This window comes from Heliangelus exortis, chromosome 4, assembly GCF_036169615.1.
Source record: "Heliangelus exortis chromosome 4, bHelExo1.hap1, whole genome shotgun sequence".
NCBI lineage: Eukaryota > Metazoa > Chordata > Aves > Apodiformes > Trochilidae > Heliangelus > Heliangelus exortis.
Genome location: NC_092425.1, coordinates 41,956,369 through 41,973,893, shown reverse-complemented (window position 1 = coordinate 41,973,893; position 17,525 = coordinate 41,956,369). Strand labels below are relative to the sequence as shown.

At 40.4% G+C, this 17,525-nt stretch overlaps 1 protein-coding gene and 1 long non-coding RNA gene across 51 annotated transcripts in view; one reads left to right on the top strand and one right to left on the bottom strand.

The window, feature by feature from the left end:
- Nucleotides 1–17,525, bottom strand: part of ANK2 (ankyrin 2) — a 301,049-nt gene that overhangs the window by 22,924 nt on the left and 260,600 nt on the right. For 36 of the 50 annotated variants that reach the window (XM_071744070.1, XM_071744078.1, XM_071744086.1 and 33 more), the window contains 11 exons: nucleotides 16,081–16,305; nucleotides 13,431–13,529; nucleotides 12,056–12,210; nucleotides 10,907–11,118; nucleotides 9,593–9,797; nucleotides 7,722–7,818; nucleotides 4,211–4,439; nucleotides 3,138–3,263; nucleotides 2,120–2,242; nucleotides 1,559–1,588; nucleotides 214–235 (listed from right to left, as the gene is read on the bottom strand). In XM_071744070.1, coding sequence (XP_071600171.1) covers nucleotides 214–235; nucleotides 1,559–1,588; nucleotides 2,120–2,242; nucleotides 3,138–3,263; nucleotides 4,211–4,439; nucleotides 7,722–7,818; nucleotides 9,593–9,797; nucleotides 10,907–11,118; nucleotides 12,056–12,210; nucleotides 13,431–13,529; nucleotides 16,081–16,305 — 1,523 coding nt within the window. The remainder of the gene's footprint in view (nucleotides 1–213; nucleotides 236–1,558; nucleotides 1,589–2,119; nucleotides 2,243–3,137; nucleotides 3,264–4,210; nucleotides 4,440–7,721; nucleotides 7,819–9,592; nucleotides 9,798–10,906; nucleotides 11,119–12,055; nucleotides 12,211–13,430; nucleotides 13,530–16,080; nucleotides 16,306–17,525) is intronic. The other 14 variants (XM_071744085.1, XM_071744108.1, XM_071744109.1 and 11 more) reach the window with 3 other exon arrangements.
- LOC139796229 (uncharacterized) overlaps nucleotides 1–17,525 on the top strand; it is a 45,695-nt gene that overhangs the window by 25,869 nt on the left and 2,301 nt on the right. Inside the window, exon 3 of the long non-coding RNA XR_011725898.1 lies at nucleotides 10,241–10,353. This is a non-coding gene — a long non-coding RNA (uncharacterized lncRNA). The remainder of the gene's footprint in view (nucleotides 1–10,240; nucleotides 10,354–17,525) is intronic.

Sequence of the window (17,525 nt, the reverse complement as noted above, 5' to 3'; positions counted from 1 at the left end):
AGATGAACTGTTTTAAACTGTATTACTTGTTATTATATAAATTAGAATGTATTTAATTGGATAGCTGCTTTGGAATTGTTTTCTATGACATTTTTAAAGTATTGATGTTATTAGCAATAGCAGTTAAAGCTTAGCTCTCTCTCATGCTTATTCTTAACCATCTTTCATACAAACTGCATTATAACATTTTTAAAAAAGAAAATAAAATCTTACTTTTTTCTGAAGTCATTTCAACCTGGAAGAGAAAAAAGGGGGAAATTGAAAAGTTTGAATACAATCAATTTATCTGAAGCCTGTAGTTAAGTAGTACAAGTTGAGTCAAATCCACTGGATGTGTGCAGACACACAGATTCACTGACTTAGATGGAAGCAAGGATGTATTTAAAGCAAAAGTAAAAGCATGGCTTAGCTTATTTAGCATTTCTAATAACAGAAAAATTATTACTTTGCTATACTTATGGTCCACAGTAGATGCCAAATGTTGCAATGTATTTTTTTTAAATGCAACCAGCAGTGTAAAGGACCCAGACTTTTGTATTACTGTTGGTGCTTTGTCCTTAATTAATTTCTTCTCAGCTGAAGTAAAAATTTCTAATATGGTCCCTGGGCAGGCATGTAGTATGCTTTATACATTGTACAAATCCCTTTGCATTTTTGGCTCTGCTTTGTAATGATGAAAAGCAGGTGCAGAAATAATTGCAGCCTTGCTGCTGCTTAAGGCAGTAACTGGGACTTGATGCCACCAGCAGCTCAGTGGAAGCAAAGCCCTCATCTTTTTGATGTCTCAGAGTGTATTTGGGTATAAATTGAAAAAGCCACGCAAGTTTACTGTTACTCAAAAGGAAACAGTAAACAAAACCAATTATTTTTTTTGTTTAAAAATTGGAAAAAACAAACCAAACCAAAAAGCCATGTCCCAGACTATGGAAATGTGTGGCCTGAAGCCCTGCCAGTTGAACAGGCAGAGCATGCAGTGGCAGTCTGGTCACAGACTCCTCCCAGCAGTGGGGAACTTGCTGATGGAGGCAACTCTTGAATTCAGGTCTGTTCCTCTGGCTCCATTCCCCACTGCCCACATTCTCACTGTGCTTAGGGGAACTGATAAAAAGCATCCTATGCCAATCACACACTGGGTCTGAAAGCTTCAGGCAAGTCAAGTCACAGCCCTGCCTTGGTTTTAGCATGCAGGAGGGTTCTCAGAATTAGAAAAAATAATCCTATTTCCCCTTTTTTGTGTGCTGTAGAGAATAAAGCTTAAAGAAATACACTCTTGAGCAAAATAATTTTTAAATTATTAAGGAACATTTTTGAAAGCAAAATTAACTGCTGTACAGTTTATCAGTGCATCTGAGCCAGTAAAACTTTAATGTGAGGGAAAGTTAAACTCAGTAAATTCCAAAAGTGAGCCTGTGCAAGAGCCTTTAAGTGCACTGCTCTCCATGCAGCACTGAGCTGATGACTGAGGTGCCTGTGTCACTACGGATTCCATCTTCCTGGCTGTATCTGTTGTGTTTCAGTGGTGTGCATGAGCAACATCAGACTGCTACAGCAACATTACCTCTTCTGGTTCTTGATCTGAATCTGACTCCTTTGAGTTCCAACACGCCGTGCAAAAAGAGAAGGGGAGGACAAAGCAGGCAAAATGTAAATTTTTTTAGAGAGAAGGAAAAAGTAACTTCTGACAACATTTAACAGGAACAAAGACAATGCAACACATTTCTGAGATTGATTTCTTATGTCAAAAAGCAGCAAAACTAAACTGTCAGTTTAAAGAAACAAAAGGCCACAGAACCAAGCAAACTACAAACAGGAAAACTGCTTCTGGGTGTTACGACTTCAAGTGATCCTTATTTATACCCAATTCTGTATGAAATAAGATTGTGCAACACCAAATGAAACCGTGGGAGCTATATAATGCAAAATAGATTTTTGTCTCCCTTCTGTCATCTCTTCTGAGCCCTCAGAAAATATTCAACAGCATCTCTGAACCCTGCTACCAAGAGAATCAAACCCAAGAAGTTGAAAGCCCTCCCTATAAAGCTTTAACAATATTTTGCCTCCTCGTTTCTTGTTTATATCCTAACACTGATGAGTACAGATCACTATGATTTCACAGTACCTTTATGTATATGGGCAAAGTGATGTTTAAATTACATATGGCTTGGTGAACGAGGCCTCTTGTAGATTTTGGCTCCTTCATGAAAGATAATCTTCCACAGGGCTCCTGGGTGGTGTCTCGCACCTGGCACAGCAAACAAACAGACATTTCATCTGTTATTGTGCTGGTTTGCTTTGTGATCTACTTATGCCACACAAAACTTGGCTAGATGTGGGAAAAAAAGTCCACAAAGGCAAAAACAATGTGTTTTCTCATTTTTTTTTTTCCCCTGCTGATTTGTAAAAGTATTTGTGTGTCAAAGCAAGACAAGACACAAGCATGGAAGTGTTTATACTTTAGAAACAAAACCAGCAAATCCAGCACAAATGAGGGAGCAGGTTGCTTTTCTCCCCTTTTTGTAAGTTTCCATTCAAAAAGCATTTCTTTAAAATTTTTTATGTGATAGCCATGGTGTGCTCCACCATAGCAGGGATGTCCCAGTAGCAGGAAAAGTTTTGCATTGCTGAAAAAGGAAGGGAGATTGGCTGACACTCAGTTACATCTGTATTTACAGCCATATGCATATTTACAGGGTATAACAATCACATTTTTATAAGATTTCTGCCAATTCTATAGTGCTTTCTGACACTTTTTTGCAGTTTCCTCATTTTTTCCTACAATATCTTGAACCGTGATATAGAAAAACAAACAAGATCAAACTTGGTCAGGTTTTTAGATTATTAAGTAGAGAAGAGGATTCCTAGAAGTACCATTTTGGTGTCTGAAAGATTGCTGTGGCATATGCCTATAAAGCAAAACACAGGCACAGATAATTTTTATTTAGAAAAAAAATTTACTAAATTTTAGGCAGCCACTTCTGGTCATTCTGAGTACCCAAGTCAACATTTAATCCATCATCATAAAAGAATTTGGGACTGTTCTTCAGTCTGCTAAGTTTATTGTAAACTCACAAGTAGACAAAAAAAAAAAAAAAAAACAAACAACAAAATAGAATCCATAAGTCATACTGTAACATTACCTTAACAAACAGAGGAAGTCTGTTTTCTTTGAAGGCAAAAAAACTGAATATATGATGTTGGCCACTCTTTGTGAGTGGCACCAAGTTGCCAAAGCAGTCAACATAGATGGGTTTTCCTTCTAGTACCTATTGGAAATGAAAAAGCACCAAAGCAGCAATTAATCACAAGGAGATGGCTAGGATTTCTGCTTAAGAATAATTCTGCAGTAGTTTCAATCAGTTTCAGCATTTACAAGGTATAGTTACCTAAAACCAGTGAAAACATTTCAGATCATATAATTCCAAATGGAATACACTGCTAATTCATTAACAATGAATTAACAATTGTCATTCATTAACAATGAATGACACTATAAGTGACAAGATGAGTATTCAGTATCACAAAGCTGGGCAAATTCTAAATCTACATTTTAATTTGGATTTTTTTATTGGCTCAAATTTCAACATTTTTTTGCTGACCAGGCTCAGGAACATAACAGCTCAGCTAAGAACACCACCCTCCAAATTAATCTTAACCAGGACATTCTCCTAAGAGGAAGTTAGGAACTAAAAAGGGAAGGTTTCTCCTGGCAGTTTGCTACAGAGCTAATTAAACCTCAGTAATCACTGTGGACCACCACAGAAGTGAGTATGAGGTACTTAGATTGAACTTGGGGCCAGCCTGCACCCACAGAACTTGGTTTTAGCTTAACTGAAGAAAAAGTCCATAACAATCCTGACACAACATCCACCCACTGCCTCTCAGCTTGCTGCTGAGGGACTTTAGGCTGGTTGTGCACCTAACACCCCAGCCAAGCTATGCAAAATCCTTACATTTTGTTTAATAAAAGCCACAGGGAATGTCTCCTGCTTGCATAACCATCCCCCTCAAATAGATCTCCTAATACTTAGGTAGCAGCACCTGCTCTTAGTTCTGAATGTGAATCAAAGACATTCTGCTCCATAACACCATAACTGTTATTTTTCAGGCACTGTTGTTTTTCAGGATTTGTGGCAGACAGAAGGCAGGAAGCATTAGCTTGAAAACAAATGTTAGAAAATGGAGAGAACTGTTTAAGCTTCTTGGACAGTACCTCTACATCCCTGCTTCTGGCAACTTCAGCAAAATTTTCTTGTTGTTCTAGAGTTTTATCCACCTTGTCATCTGTCATGCAAAAGCATCTTAATCGTGCTTCAATGGGATCATGGGATTTGGCAAACACCACAAATTTGGCCATGTAGGGGACACAGATAATCTCTCTGTACACTTGGGAAGCAAAAGTAACAGATTCTTGTGTCTGTCGACAGTCTATCAACCAAAATCTGTAAAAGAAAACAGAGAGTTGTGTCATCAGCACAGAGAGATTTAAGCAAGAAAATGAAATGTTTTCCCTCCTTGGCAGCACCAGCTGTTAACCACACCAATTGTGGCTGACAAGTCAGGAGTCAATGACTAAATTGTTAACCTACAGAAGGGGCAATTTCATCCTTTTCTCTCTAGCCCCCTGAAAGTCTCCAGGCAGTGTAAAACATCTTGTTGGTCAAGTGCTGGGTGTCAGTGAACTGTGTACAAATTCTGCCCTGACAGGGATGCTGAATTTCCTGATTTTTACTGATGAAGAACAGGAGACTGAAAAGGAGTTTGGCATGTGTTGGTAACCTTTTAGTCTGTTCTTGGACTACCATCTCTAATGAGTGAAATATAAAGTTGTTTTAACACTACCATTTAGCTTAAAGGTTAGCAGTGCATTCATTACATAAAATACCAAAAACTGGGGAAACTGTAAATCATTTTGTCCACTGTGTAACACTGAATGCAAAATCTGAAATTATTCTCACGTGAATTTAGTGGGGGACTTTTACCATTGATTTTGTGGCAAGTTTTTCTCCTGCATACTGAAGACTAATGGTAATAAGTATCATATAAATATTAAAAATATATAACAGGATAAGGGTATAAATTGTGTGATTTCACTGACATAATTATTATGGATGAACCCTCAGGAAGTATTGTTGGTGCAATTGGAATAAATCACCTCACAACTTACAAACATACAGGGTTACTTAAGGCATAACATGGATGTTGCAACTCAGGCCTAGAACATCAGCTTCCAGAACAGGTGAAAAATGACCCTCCTCTTTCCTGAGAACTACAGGTTCTTTCCCTTTCTTTGGGACACTCAGGCCAGGACAACAGTGCCCAGTAATAAAAAACTGCAGAATTTCCTTAAAGCTGAATACAACTGAATCGATTTTTTGCAAAGGTAACAAATTGCACCTAAAATAATTGTACTTCTACTCCCAGAGTGTAACAGCAGAAACACACCAAGGGTTTTACAAGGAGTAACATGCATTGCTGCCTTCCTCGGGTATCACTTCATTTAGTTCAGCTCTGTGGAGCTGATGGCATTTATTTTCAAATAAAATTTATGGTGTGGGTGGAAAGCCTCCTTGAGTTTGACACCAGCAGGCTGGAGACAGAAGTCAGGAGAGGTCAAAAAAGCTGGTACAGTCTAAAGGGGGCTTATTACCTACTACAGCTTACTTGGGAGCATAACTCACAAAGCACACCTTGCAAGTGTGACTTCTCTGCTCTTACTCATCAGCAGCTGAATAACAGCAAATTCCATGCTCTGCTTATCCTTACAACATTTAACAAACACACCAGTTCCAGAAACCAGGCTGATGACATTTGAAAGAGAAAAAGCATGTTGGGCACATAAAGGCTCTGCATGCTGATACTTTCCTTCCCATGTGTGGGAGAGGAATGCTGGGCTGGATTCTGACTGGGGAGGCTCCACATCCTCTGAGAAATCACCATATGCTCAAATGATTTACTGTCAGATACACCAGGGGCTGGAGAGCCCAAACAGAGAATAAAATTTGTAAAGAGCTGAGGAAATGGAAGACAACCATGCCTCAGAGTCTGCAGCTTAATTCTCATGTATTTTAGATAAATGTGTCTCCCAAGTTTGTTTTTGGACAGAATCATCTTATGAATGGGAGAATTGTTTTCCATAATTTCTGATTTATCTACACATGAAGAAGTTCCCTGAGTGAGTAGCAAACAGTCAGGAATCAGCTGATTCTCAGCAGGGCACAAGAGAAGATCCACTTTTAGACCAGGACACAAATTAAGAAATTCAAATTACCTTGTCTTTCAGCAAAGAAGGATAGAAATTAATTCTCTGACTGTAAATATATCCAAAATCTAATTTTTCTAACTTTAATCTAATTTTCTAACTTTAACAGCAGTTATAAACATGTCTAGTAGTCTGTTGAACATTCATTTAGATTCAAACTCTCTACATCTGTGTGTCACAGAACATTAGCAGCAGTGCTCAATTTTAGCATCACCAATAGGATCAGGAAACATTCACTGCTAATTTGGATTCTTATTCCATAAACTAACACCCTCATTCTGGCTTTATTTCATGTGCAGTCCTGCTGGGGCCTTCACAATTGTATGGACTTGGACTTCTCAAACTTTGCATCTAATTTCCACAGCTGGTTCTTAAATCAGTCTTTATTTATCCCCTGAAACAGAACAGGGCAGGCAGCTCCTGAGAGCTAAAACACATCTTAATATCTCCCTCTTGTGGTGACTGCTGTTCAAGTAAAAAGCTTTAGCTGAACTTAATGTCCATAAGCAAAGTGTCCAACTAATGGGAATAAAGCCATTTCTGCATTCAGAAAGTATAGAATACTCTATTTCTCTTAATATTAAATTTATATTGGCTGGCAAGAGCTGAACTCATTTAAACAATTATTTCACTTAATAACAAACCTAATTTAACAGTAACAACTGCCTTGGATGCTGAATATTTGCACTGAAGGAAATGAATTGATTTTCATAGGCAAGTTATCCAAGATTTTTTTTACTGTTTTCTCAACTATATACCCTAAATTTAATACTTTCCAGGCCACAGACTGCATCTCCTGGGACAGAAGAGATTTTTGAGCATTTCTGTGGTATAAATCATGGGTGGTATGCAAACTGAATTACATACATACATATATATATATATGGGGGTTTTAATATAAAACTTCTCAGAAACACAGCAGCTGAATCTCATCAGGAGAACAGATGGTTGGAAGAGATTCTTCCAGATCCCAGTCTGGTGCACCTACAGGCCTTTTTACTTGATTTCTCACTTGCTGGATATTCTGAAAGCAACCTCTTTTATAAAATGTGTAATGAGCTGCCCAAACAGGAGTTTTCTGTTTCCCTGGAAATTTGCATATTTCTGCATCTGGGAGACAAGAAGTATTCACATCAGATTTTTATTAACTACCTGAAAACTGAACAATTTCAGAAAAAATGAGAATGTCATTAATTTGTTTCTGGGATCATGGCAGGTGCTGACTGCACAGGCCTAATGGGCAAGATAAAACTGACAAGAAGATGAATTTTTTTTCTGCAGCTGCTTTAGAGCTCTTCTACATCATTTGTCTGGGCTAGGAGGCTTGGGGGCTTCTGGTTCACAGCAGAAAGTACCTGTATCTGATTACTATAGAAACTAAAATACCTTAAAGGAAATATTTGTTGAAAAAGCACATGAATTTGCAAGTAACACTGTAAAACATGTTTTGTTGTGTAGGTACCTGGCAGACACATTTGTTGTGAAGGAAACACATTCATTAACAAATGTCAGTGGTGTTGTTCCAGTGATGTCTTCCCATTGGGCTGGGGTGGTTCCTCCTGAGATGGCAGAGATTAAAAAAAAAAAAAAAATAAAAATTAAAACTAAGCAAATCTGCAGCTTTCTGGCTTCTAAGAAATATTTGATGTTCTCAATCTCTATGAAAGCAGTAATAATCCCAGACATGCCTCCTCCTTAAATCCACATTATTCCACTAACTTGTAGGATTGTGCAGATTTCCCCTGAGAAAACAAAGTGCTTTTCAAGTGTGCACAGCTCCAGAAATGTTAGAAGAGGTTAGAATCTGGGGGGAGTGATGTAATTTTTTAGAGGTTACTTTTGTTTGTTCTAGATTATTCACATATGTGGGGTAAAATTGGACCACAGTGCAGTTAAACCTATACTGTTGCACTTGGGAAGTGATAATAATGACCCTAATAATGACAACTAGAATTTATGATTTCTATAATCTACTTCTCAGGTCTGTATGGACACAACAAAGAAATCCCCTTTGCAGATTGCTATGAAAATCAATGAAAATGGAAACAATCTGTGCCTGACAAGCTCCCTGGCAGAGCTGGCAGGTCCCCAGCATGCAGTAGGACAGCCTGCTGCATTCCCAGCTCTCTGCTAAGGGGCTCAGCCCTCTTTGCCAGGGATGTTGCCAGCTTCCTATTTGGCCCATGGAGCTGAAAACGTGGGCACAATCTGTCACCCTGCAGCTGGCTTTTCCAGCTCAATATATGTCCCTGCTTCACCTTCTGGTGAAGAGTGGCCAGTTGGTTTCCAGTTACCTTCAAATCACACTGAGCTTACAGAATGCAGGAACAAAGTGTTTATTTCTATCTGTAGTTAGCAACATTTGTAAAAAAACATACAAACTAAAAACTGCCTCATCAGGACTAAGTCAGAATATAGACACATATTCATATGAGGTGTCCCTCACCTCACATACAGCTGACCTGTTAGCCATCCATCTGACCACACAGCACAATCTTTATGCAAACCCTAAACCAAGAAAGGAATAAGAGTTCCCAGGAAATGATTCCTTTCTCCTTTTGGTGAAGCATCCTTGGAACCAGTTTTCCTTCTCAAGGTTTCTGGAGGATCCTTGCAGATTCATTGTTCCTCCAAGAAACTTACTCAAATTCTTTTTTATAAAGGAGAATACTCTCCTCTATTCCAACAAAAACTGTTTCACTCTCTTGAAAATGCAAATACCTCTTTTTTGGCCAGATGTTGCTTCTGGTATTTCAGCAGCTACCTAACACCTTTGTATCAAGAAACTGTGAAAACACCCATTCTCTGGCATGACTCACTGGCACATCTTGGTGTGTCATGCATCTTACATTGGGTTTGTGATTGCAATCAGTTTGAAAATTAGGAAAGATGCAAACTTCTAAACAGAATAAATGCATGCAGCTAATTTCTGCCTCTTAGCTGTGACTGAGGTGCTCATCACTTTGGAGCTGTAGCAAGTATAAAGTATTTAACTCCAATGTTTGTCCTCTGAAGCACGCTGCAGCATTGTGGCTGGAGCAGACTGACTCTTCTAGGCAAAAGTACATTGGTTCCCATGAAATAAACTGCAAGAAAGTTGCAAAAAATCCCCAAACCTATAGTTTATTATTGCATTAGACATCTTTTGTTAGTCCAAACAACAAATGTTATTTCTGCTATAAAGTAATTGCTGGGAAATAGTTTGACAGCCTCCCATCCCAGTCAGGTTTTCACCAAGCTTTCCATGTGTAGAACCAGTTTAACACATCCAGCCCAGGATGACTGAGGATTTTAAGACACAGATAAAAAGCTCCAGTATTGGCATCATCCTACCTGTTATGCTGCACAGTAACCTTAAAGTGGGTGTGTCCCCTCCATAACCATTCATGATCCCATCACTGGAGGCCTTGGGGACAGGAATTGTCATCGTGATGGGTTTATGGAACTTCCTCCTCCTGGGCTCCAGTGTGACTATAGGACTGAAGGTAGCCTTGTTGCCTAAAATCTTCTTTATAAGTTCAGTATGCATAGGTTGAGCCTTTCCAAAGCAAAAGACAAGTAAGGGAATAGTTACTTGAAAAGAGCTTCATGAGTATGTAAAGAGCTGGATCTATAGATTGCCACAAAACCCTTCAGTTCTTACACTAAAGAGCACAATTTCCCAGTAGAACCTGCAGACTGCCTGCCTGTGAGAAGAGACCTCTTCCAATTTTCCAAAGCATTCCTCCTCTTCCTATCCCTTTTCTCAGTGCTTGTCAGATCCTTTACAGCAACAATTTCAGCATAATCCACTACCCAGGGGAAGGGGTGGATTCCCCACTTTGGAAAGTTTGAAGTCTCAGCTCATGGGGTGCTGAGAGATCTCAGATAAATAATAATATCAGAAGGGTTGGAGCAGGGGATCCTTGAGGTCTCTTCCAACCTGACAGTCTGTGGTTCTATGATGATTTAATTCACTTGTCTCTTTTTTTTTTTTCTTAGAACAAGCACTGAGCTATTTCAGTAAGATATCCAGCTGTCCAGAGGGGTTCTGCACAAGCAGTCTGCAGGCCAAGCTGAGTTGTGGATGCACACAGCAGGAGGAGCTGACAGAGGTAGGGGAAAGACTTCCCTCTCTTTTAGTAGTGAACTCTTAAGCTTGTTTACTTCACACAAAGAATCTGTACATTTGACTGAGTCATTACAGCACTTTGGGCTTCTCTGATGCCTTTCATAAGAAATACTTAAGAAACTGTTCCATGGCCTACACTAATATCATCATTAGCATCACCAAAGCTGGGGGCTTTTCCCAGAATCATGCAATCTGAATTAATAGGAATATGCAAATTTTTCCCACTAGCTTTGACTTTTGCAATCTGAATCAAGAGGAATATGCAAAGGTTTCCAATTAGCTTTGACTTTTGCGTGGATTATTTTCTTTTTAGTTTTTTTCTGGTACTATAAGCATTCTAGACAACAACATAGCATCATAGCATTGTTTGGGTTGGAAGGGACCTTACAGATCTAGTCCCAACCCCCCTGCATGGGCAGGGACATCTTCAACAAACACCACGAGAAGCCGACTACGCTGGTTCTCCAAAGAAGGCAATTTTACACTGAAAAAAAAAACTCCAAAAAAACCCAAACCAAGAAAAAATTTCAATGTACCTGGAGGCCAACACGAATTCGTTTGGTTAGAGCCCCTTCTGGGAAGACTGCCTGCACCTGGGACACCACAGTGCTGCTCAGCACACCTCCCTCTGGCCCGATGAGGTTGCTGTCCTGCTTGATCCGGGACACCACTGCAAAGTACTGGGGGAAATCTCGGGTGATGATGCGGCAGATGCGCTTCTTCTCCAGCTCCTCTGGGCTGTCAAGGACTGAGGAAAAAAAAATAAAAACTGGTCAGAAGGCAGGAATTTGGTGGGAAAACAATAGAGTGGAATTCAAAATGCATTCTATCTTCTCGCAGTTTAGCTGCAACCTACAGAAGTATTTGTCTAGAAACTAAAAGGGAAAAGGAGACATACCCTGGTATTTTAGGTTCAGCTAAAATAGAGAAATCAAGAAAGGAAGAGACAGACAGACTGCACAGCTAACTGAAGGGAACTGCAGACTGCAAACTCAGAACAGACTGGGAACATCTCCCAAATCAGCAGGCAAGCAAAGGGATTAGTCCAAGCCCCTTTCTGCCTTGCATTTCCACTGCTGCCTGGAGCAGCATCAAGGAAACTAAAGTCCAAATCAAAAAAAGTATCAAAGTGTGAGTCCAGCTTTAAGGGTATGAGCTGGTGCATTTATTTTTATTAAAGAGAAAAAAAAAAAAGCCATAAAAATCAATATCAAATTCTGCAGATCCTAGACAGCCCAAGGCCATTCTGTTCTCTCAGAAAGCAAGAGTGCCCATGACTGACAGTTCCTCCCACACATGTATCTGCTGGGAAAGGATGAGTATGATAATTGCCTTGTTTTGGAATTATGTTTGCTATGGCAGCTTTTTATTTAAAACGATGAAACCAGGAAGTAGAAGACGTAAGTCAAGCATCTATTCTTCCCAACTTTGTGATGGCAGATTTTGTTTTGTCTCACTGTGTCAGCAGACCATGCAGGGAAAGTAACCACAAGTACCCTGTGCTTCTGCCATTTCCTGACTGAGAACATGACCAGTGTGGCTCCAATGAAGCATCTGAGGAACACAGTGTCACAAATCCTCGGGGCAGACCAAACACAAGATGCTAAATAGGATCAGTGATAAAACCCCAATCACAGAAGCAATCCAGGAGCTGAGGGGGGTAAAAAGAAAGTCCCAGTGTGTACCTTCATCCATCCCATTCAAGATTTCATTCAGTTCATCCTCAGTGTATTCACAGAAGTGCTCCTTCCAGCTGTCCCCATTCTCACTGCGCAGGATCACCAGCTCTCTCTCTTTGCCCCGCAGAGCAGCAAAATGGGGAATCTCCACAATCACAGGCCTGGCACAGCAACACAGCCCATTAAATGCACACGGGAGAGAGGAAGAGACAGGATTAACAGCAACTCTATTCAGTCTGCTACAAAGTGACCTGGAATTCTACCTATTTTGCTGCAATGCTTTAGCATGATCCTAAGCTAGGAGGTCACTAACACAGACTACGTTTTTACAGGGACCCAGTAAGTGCCAAAGTAGAGATTAAAAAGTGCATTCACCTCTTTCCACAGTGTGAATGAGATTTGGTAGGATAAGAGTGCTCAGTGAGAAATTTGGTAATTGTTTTGCAAATTTGTAAAAAAAAGTCATGCTCGTTTTAGGTGTCACTACTGTCTGGGTTAACCTGTGCAACTTCATTTCAAAGAGAATCTACTGTAACGTACATGAGTAGTGGAACAAATTCTGATCTCTCTTATACCAGTGCAAATCAGAATAATTTCATTGCAATCAGTGGGCAGTTGTGTCCTGTGCCAATTTTACTTCATCGTAATTCTGTATATTCCAATGAATTTATTCCTGATTTACACTCTGGGAGACATAAAGGAGGTCTGAGGAGATCATCTGGGTTTCTACTTCAGTATAGGAGATAAGAATTTGCCTGTTGCCTTACAAGCAGACATGAATATATGTATCAGTATCCACATATACATATACACACACATATACAACACATATGTGTACATATAATATATCTATATTTACATATACATCTACATCCATACTCTTAGAAATAAGAGAGAAAATATAAATATATTTGTATATAAGCTTTTCTGATTAGAGGACTCACACAGGTTACCATGTGCATAGTAAATGTCAGGTGTTCTATTATACTGGTGGCATCCAACATATAACTGAGGGATTAATCAGTCCTTGATACAAAAAAAAAAACAAAACGTCACATCTTAAATTTTACAGTAGATTCCTTTTGTTTGTCCCAATCCAGGTTGCTTTGCTACAGACATCAAGCACATAACTAGGAAGATTTCATGCCAAAACAAAAATGAAGGCCACAGTACTTTAAGAAAAAGATACAAACATACCACCAAAACAAAAACCACATACCACGAGGGTTGAAAAATGGTCCACTAAGGGTTAGGTATACAAAATCTCAAATGATAGAAAGGGACAATATCATGGGCATAATGACATAAAAAAATCATATTGCAGAAGGAGGAGAAGAATGGGGAGGTCAGCATCCATCAATTTGTTTCAAGTCTCTCCTACCCAAGGAATTTGGTTCCAGGAGGCCCCAGCTGAAGGATTCGGCTGACCAAGCTTTCTCCCTCATTAAGTGGGGGAGGAGCCGTAGGCAGATGAAGTTTACTGAGTACATCCAAAGCAGCAGTGAAAGAAAGAACATAAATAAACTTTATGTATTTTTTGTGCCAGAACGCCAGTGCCACTGTCTGGTCCACAGAGTGGAATTAGGCTGTACACTGAATAAGGTTCCATCCTAGTGATGACAATTTGATGATCAAAATCAGCAAAATTGGTTTTGTTCACAGAAAAATAGGTTTTGTTCATTTAGGATCTTTTCTTGTTTATGGAAAGATGATGGGTGGTTTGGCAGTGGGAACAGGACTTGGACATTAGAATCCATCTCTGCAAACAGTACAGTTATTTTTTTACTTTACTGCCAGTACAACCCCTAGAAAAAAACACTTGCAGGAAGGGCAGAAAGATCTGAAATTTAATAAAACTGTGCTATATCCTGGTCTTTCAGGTGAGACATTCTCATTAGATAGAGGAGCCACTAAAAAGAAAATGGGAGACATACTTAGGTCAGTTTGTGTGACAAAGGTAATGGGAGACTGAAGGTGACAGCACAATATTTCTTCCGCTCTTTAGATTTCTTTTAGATTCTTTTTAAAAGTGACCAAGATGTGAAAAGAATAAGAGGTACAAAGCATCTGATTAGCCTGCTTGTCTGCTGTTACTTGTGATATTAAGAGGTATCCTATCATAGAATCATTGAGGCTGGAAAAGACCTCTAAGATCAAACCCAACCATCAACCCAACGTCACCACTCCAACTGAACCATGTCTACATGTTCTTTGAACCCCTCCAGGGATGGTGACTCCACCACTTTCCTGGGCAGCCTGTTCCAATGCTTCACCACTCCTTCAGTAAAGAATTTTTTCCTGATTTACAACCTAAACCTCCCCTGGCATAACTTGAGTCCATTTCCTCTCATCCTGTCACTGGTTACCTGGGAGAAGAGGCCAACACCCACCTCACTACAGCCTTCTTTCAGATAGTTACAGAGTGAGAACCTCTCTCAGTCTCTTCCAGCCTAAATAATAATCCCAATTCCCTCAGCCACTGCTCATAAGCCTTGTGCTGGGGCCCCTTCACAAGCTTTGCTGCCCTTCCCTGGACACACTGCAGCAACTCCAGGTTTTTCTCAGAGAGAGGGGCCCAGAACTGAGCACAGGGGCAGGATCACCCCTGTGCTGCTGGCCACACTTTCTGCTGCAGCCCAGGATGCTGTTGGCCTCCTTGGCCACCTGGGCACACTGCTGGCCCATGCTCAGCTGGCCAACAACCAACCCCCCAGGTCCTTTTTCACTGGGCATCTTTTCAGCCACTCTTCCCTGAGCCTGCAGCATTGCATGGAGTTGTTCTGACCCAAATACAGGACCTGGCACTTGGCCTGCTTGAATCTCATACGATTGACCTCAGCCCATTGTTCCAGCCTGTCCAGATCCCTCTGCAGAGCCTTCCTTCCCTGGAGCAGATCAACATTCCCACCCAGCCTGGTGTCATCTGCACACTTAGTGAGGAAGAAGGACTCAGTCCCCTCAGTCAGACCATTGGGCTCTCAGGAGGAATGGTTGGCTGGCTCTTAGCATCACATTTCCAGCATTTCAGAAATGCTCTTGTTTTTTACCCAGATAAAAGCAACAGTGAAGCAGCCAAACCATGTCTGGGCATGTTCTCCTCTCACACTCCACATAAAACCAGTGGGCAGGGAAAAACTACCTATCAGCTTTTTTCTCTCTCCCTAAACTCAACCTTTTAGAAAAAGCACTACCAAAGGTCATGGTTCTGATCACAGCCTGACATAAGAGGACTTTAAAGTAACTAATTTACTTTGAAATAGATTTAAACTACTGATGGTTTTTTGTTGGTTTTTTTTTACAAAAAGCTATTTATTGTAATATAAGGGTTTCCTTCAATCATCCACTTTTGGATGCCACAGTTGATAGGGAGAACAGTTGGTAAAACATATTAAAAATAGTGTGGATAACTGCTGCTTTCAGCTGAAAATTGCTAAGACAAGCTCAGCAGCAGACACAGTTCTGATCTTTCTACAGGGTTTTTGCAGCATAGGACAAAAGAAAAGGCCAAAACCTGCCAGGGTTGTCCTATTGCTTAATTTAGCAAGTGCAACCCCAGAAAAATCAAAGGCACTGTGCTTCCCTGATAGTCCAAATCACTGATAACACAACACAAGTCTCTAAATTAGGCAGCTCTGCCTTGTGTTGTGCATGTAGCAGGCTTTACATCTGAGCTGTAGATCAGTGCTGTGCTATCCATGCCTTCTGTGCAGATGATTTAGCATGAGCTGCCTTTTCTGGCTGCAGAGGGGTCTGTGCCCACTGTAATATCACAACACTGAGTAATAATTCTATCCAAGGAAGCACATTAACCTCAGCACCAGTGTTTTAAAATATCTGTATTCAAAGGAAAAGGCATAAAAGCTTTGATTTGGATGTCACCTGACCAGTCTGTTACTGTGTAGTACAAATATCATTTTCCGAGTTGAGCCTTGGGGGGGGGGGGGGTGTGAAAAAGGAACCATTTCAGTGCCATTTGCAACCAGATGGAAATAAACTGGAGGTTTTTACGTGGGCCACACGGCACCCCTTACCCAAGAAACTGAGCACCAGAAGGTCCAACTTCAATCAGGCGGCTGGCCAGCCCTTCACCCTCCACCATGGGGGGCATGGTGGCCAATCTGTGGCGTTTCACCAGCCGGCAAGTGACCCGCGTGGGAGCCGTGCACTTCCGTGGGGGAATGATGATCCGTAGCCCGTTGTGTCTGCAGCCTCTCATGGCACCCCCACGAGCATCCACCATGAAACTGACCAGGAAGCTGAAAAATTAGGGGGTGGGAGGAGAGGGGAAATGAGATACAAAGCATCACGGGGTCCCTTTGGTTGTGTTCCACACAGGGGACAGGCTAGGTCTGTAACACAGCTCCCTCTCAGGATGGGAAATCAGAAAAAGCTTTTCTCCCATGGGAAGCACCAAATCATGCCAAAATTTATTCATTAAACTGACAACTTCTATCTAAAAGCTCCTAACAGAAAGCCTTATTTCACAGTGCTGCTGTTGGTACAGTTACCAGCAGTGGCTGCTTGGGAGCACTTTTGTGTTCCTGTTTCAGTGCAGATCTCACTGCTCTGTACCTGCAGGCATCTGTACTGTAAAGCTGGCACTTTAAAAATACTTTACCAGCAAATATATCATATTGAAGAAAATTATTTAAGGCTCTATATAAAGCCAATTCTGATTGTTGGGGCTTTTTTTAGGTTATCATTTTCTGGTTATCTGAGAAACTACGATTTCAAACCAAATAATGGGTTTGGGTTTAAAAAAAAAAAAATCAAATTTCATTCTAGAGTGCATGGCTATGATTTGTAATAAATCAGGGGAGATAGCACCTATTTATATAAAACCCCCAACATGTATTTACTGTTTGAAGACTAATTTTGAATTTTGGTGAGATGACAACTGCTACAGTCACTGTGTAAGAGGTCTCTTTATGGATTTTTGGTTTTCTGTCTGTCTTTGCACAGCAATAAAACATCCCAGTATAAAATTTAAGAGATGCAGAAAGCCATCTGTAGGGAGCCATCTTCTAGCATACAGTAGATTATCTCATTTATTTATTTTTCTTTAAAAGGGAGAAAAACATTTCAAGGAATTTCTTTAATGTGGAACTTCTTAGAGTTAAGAGGTTAACAGGTAGCTTTTGACAGATCTGTTACAAAGACTGGGGACATTCTTGGGAAAGGTGTTGAACTATTTCAAGTTTATGGTTTTGTTTGGTTTTTTTTTTTTTTTTTTTTTTTACTGGTTTATGACTTAGGATCATGCCTGTTGTGGGATGGGAATGTCAGGTTGCTGGAAGTGAAAATAAGAGTATATGAAACAGAACAGCATCAGGCCTACTGCTAGAATAATAGACTCAGCACGTGGGGAGCTGCAGAGATGCTACAGAAGGACCTGCAATAGAGAAAAGCCCTTCTAACATGAGTAACAAATACAGGGGGTTTTCCACTGCCCCCTTGACCGTTCTGTGCAACAAAC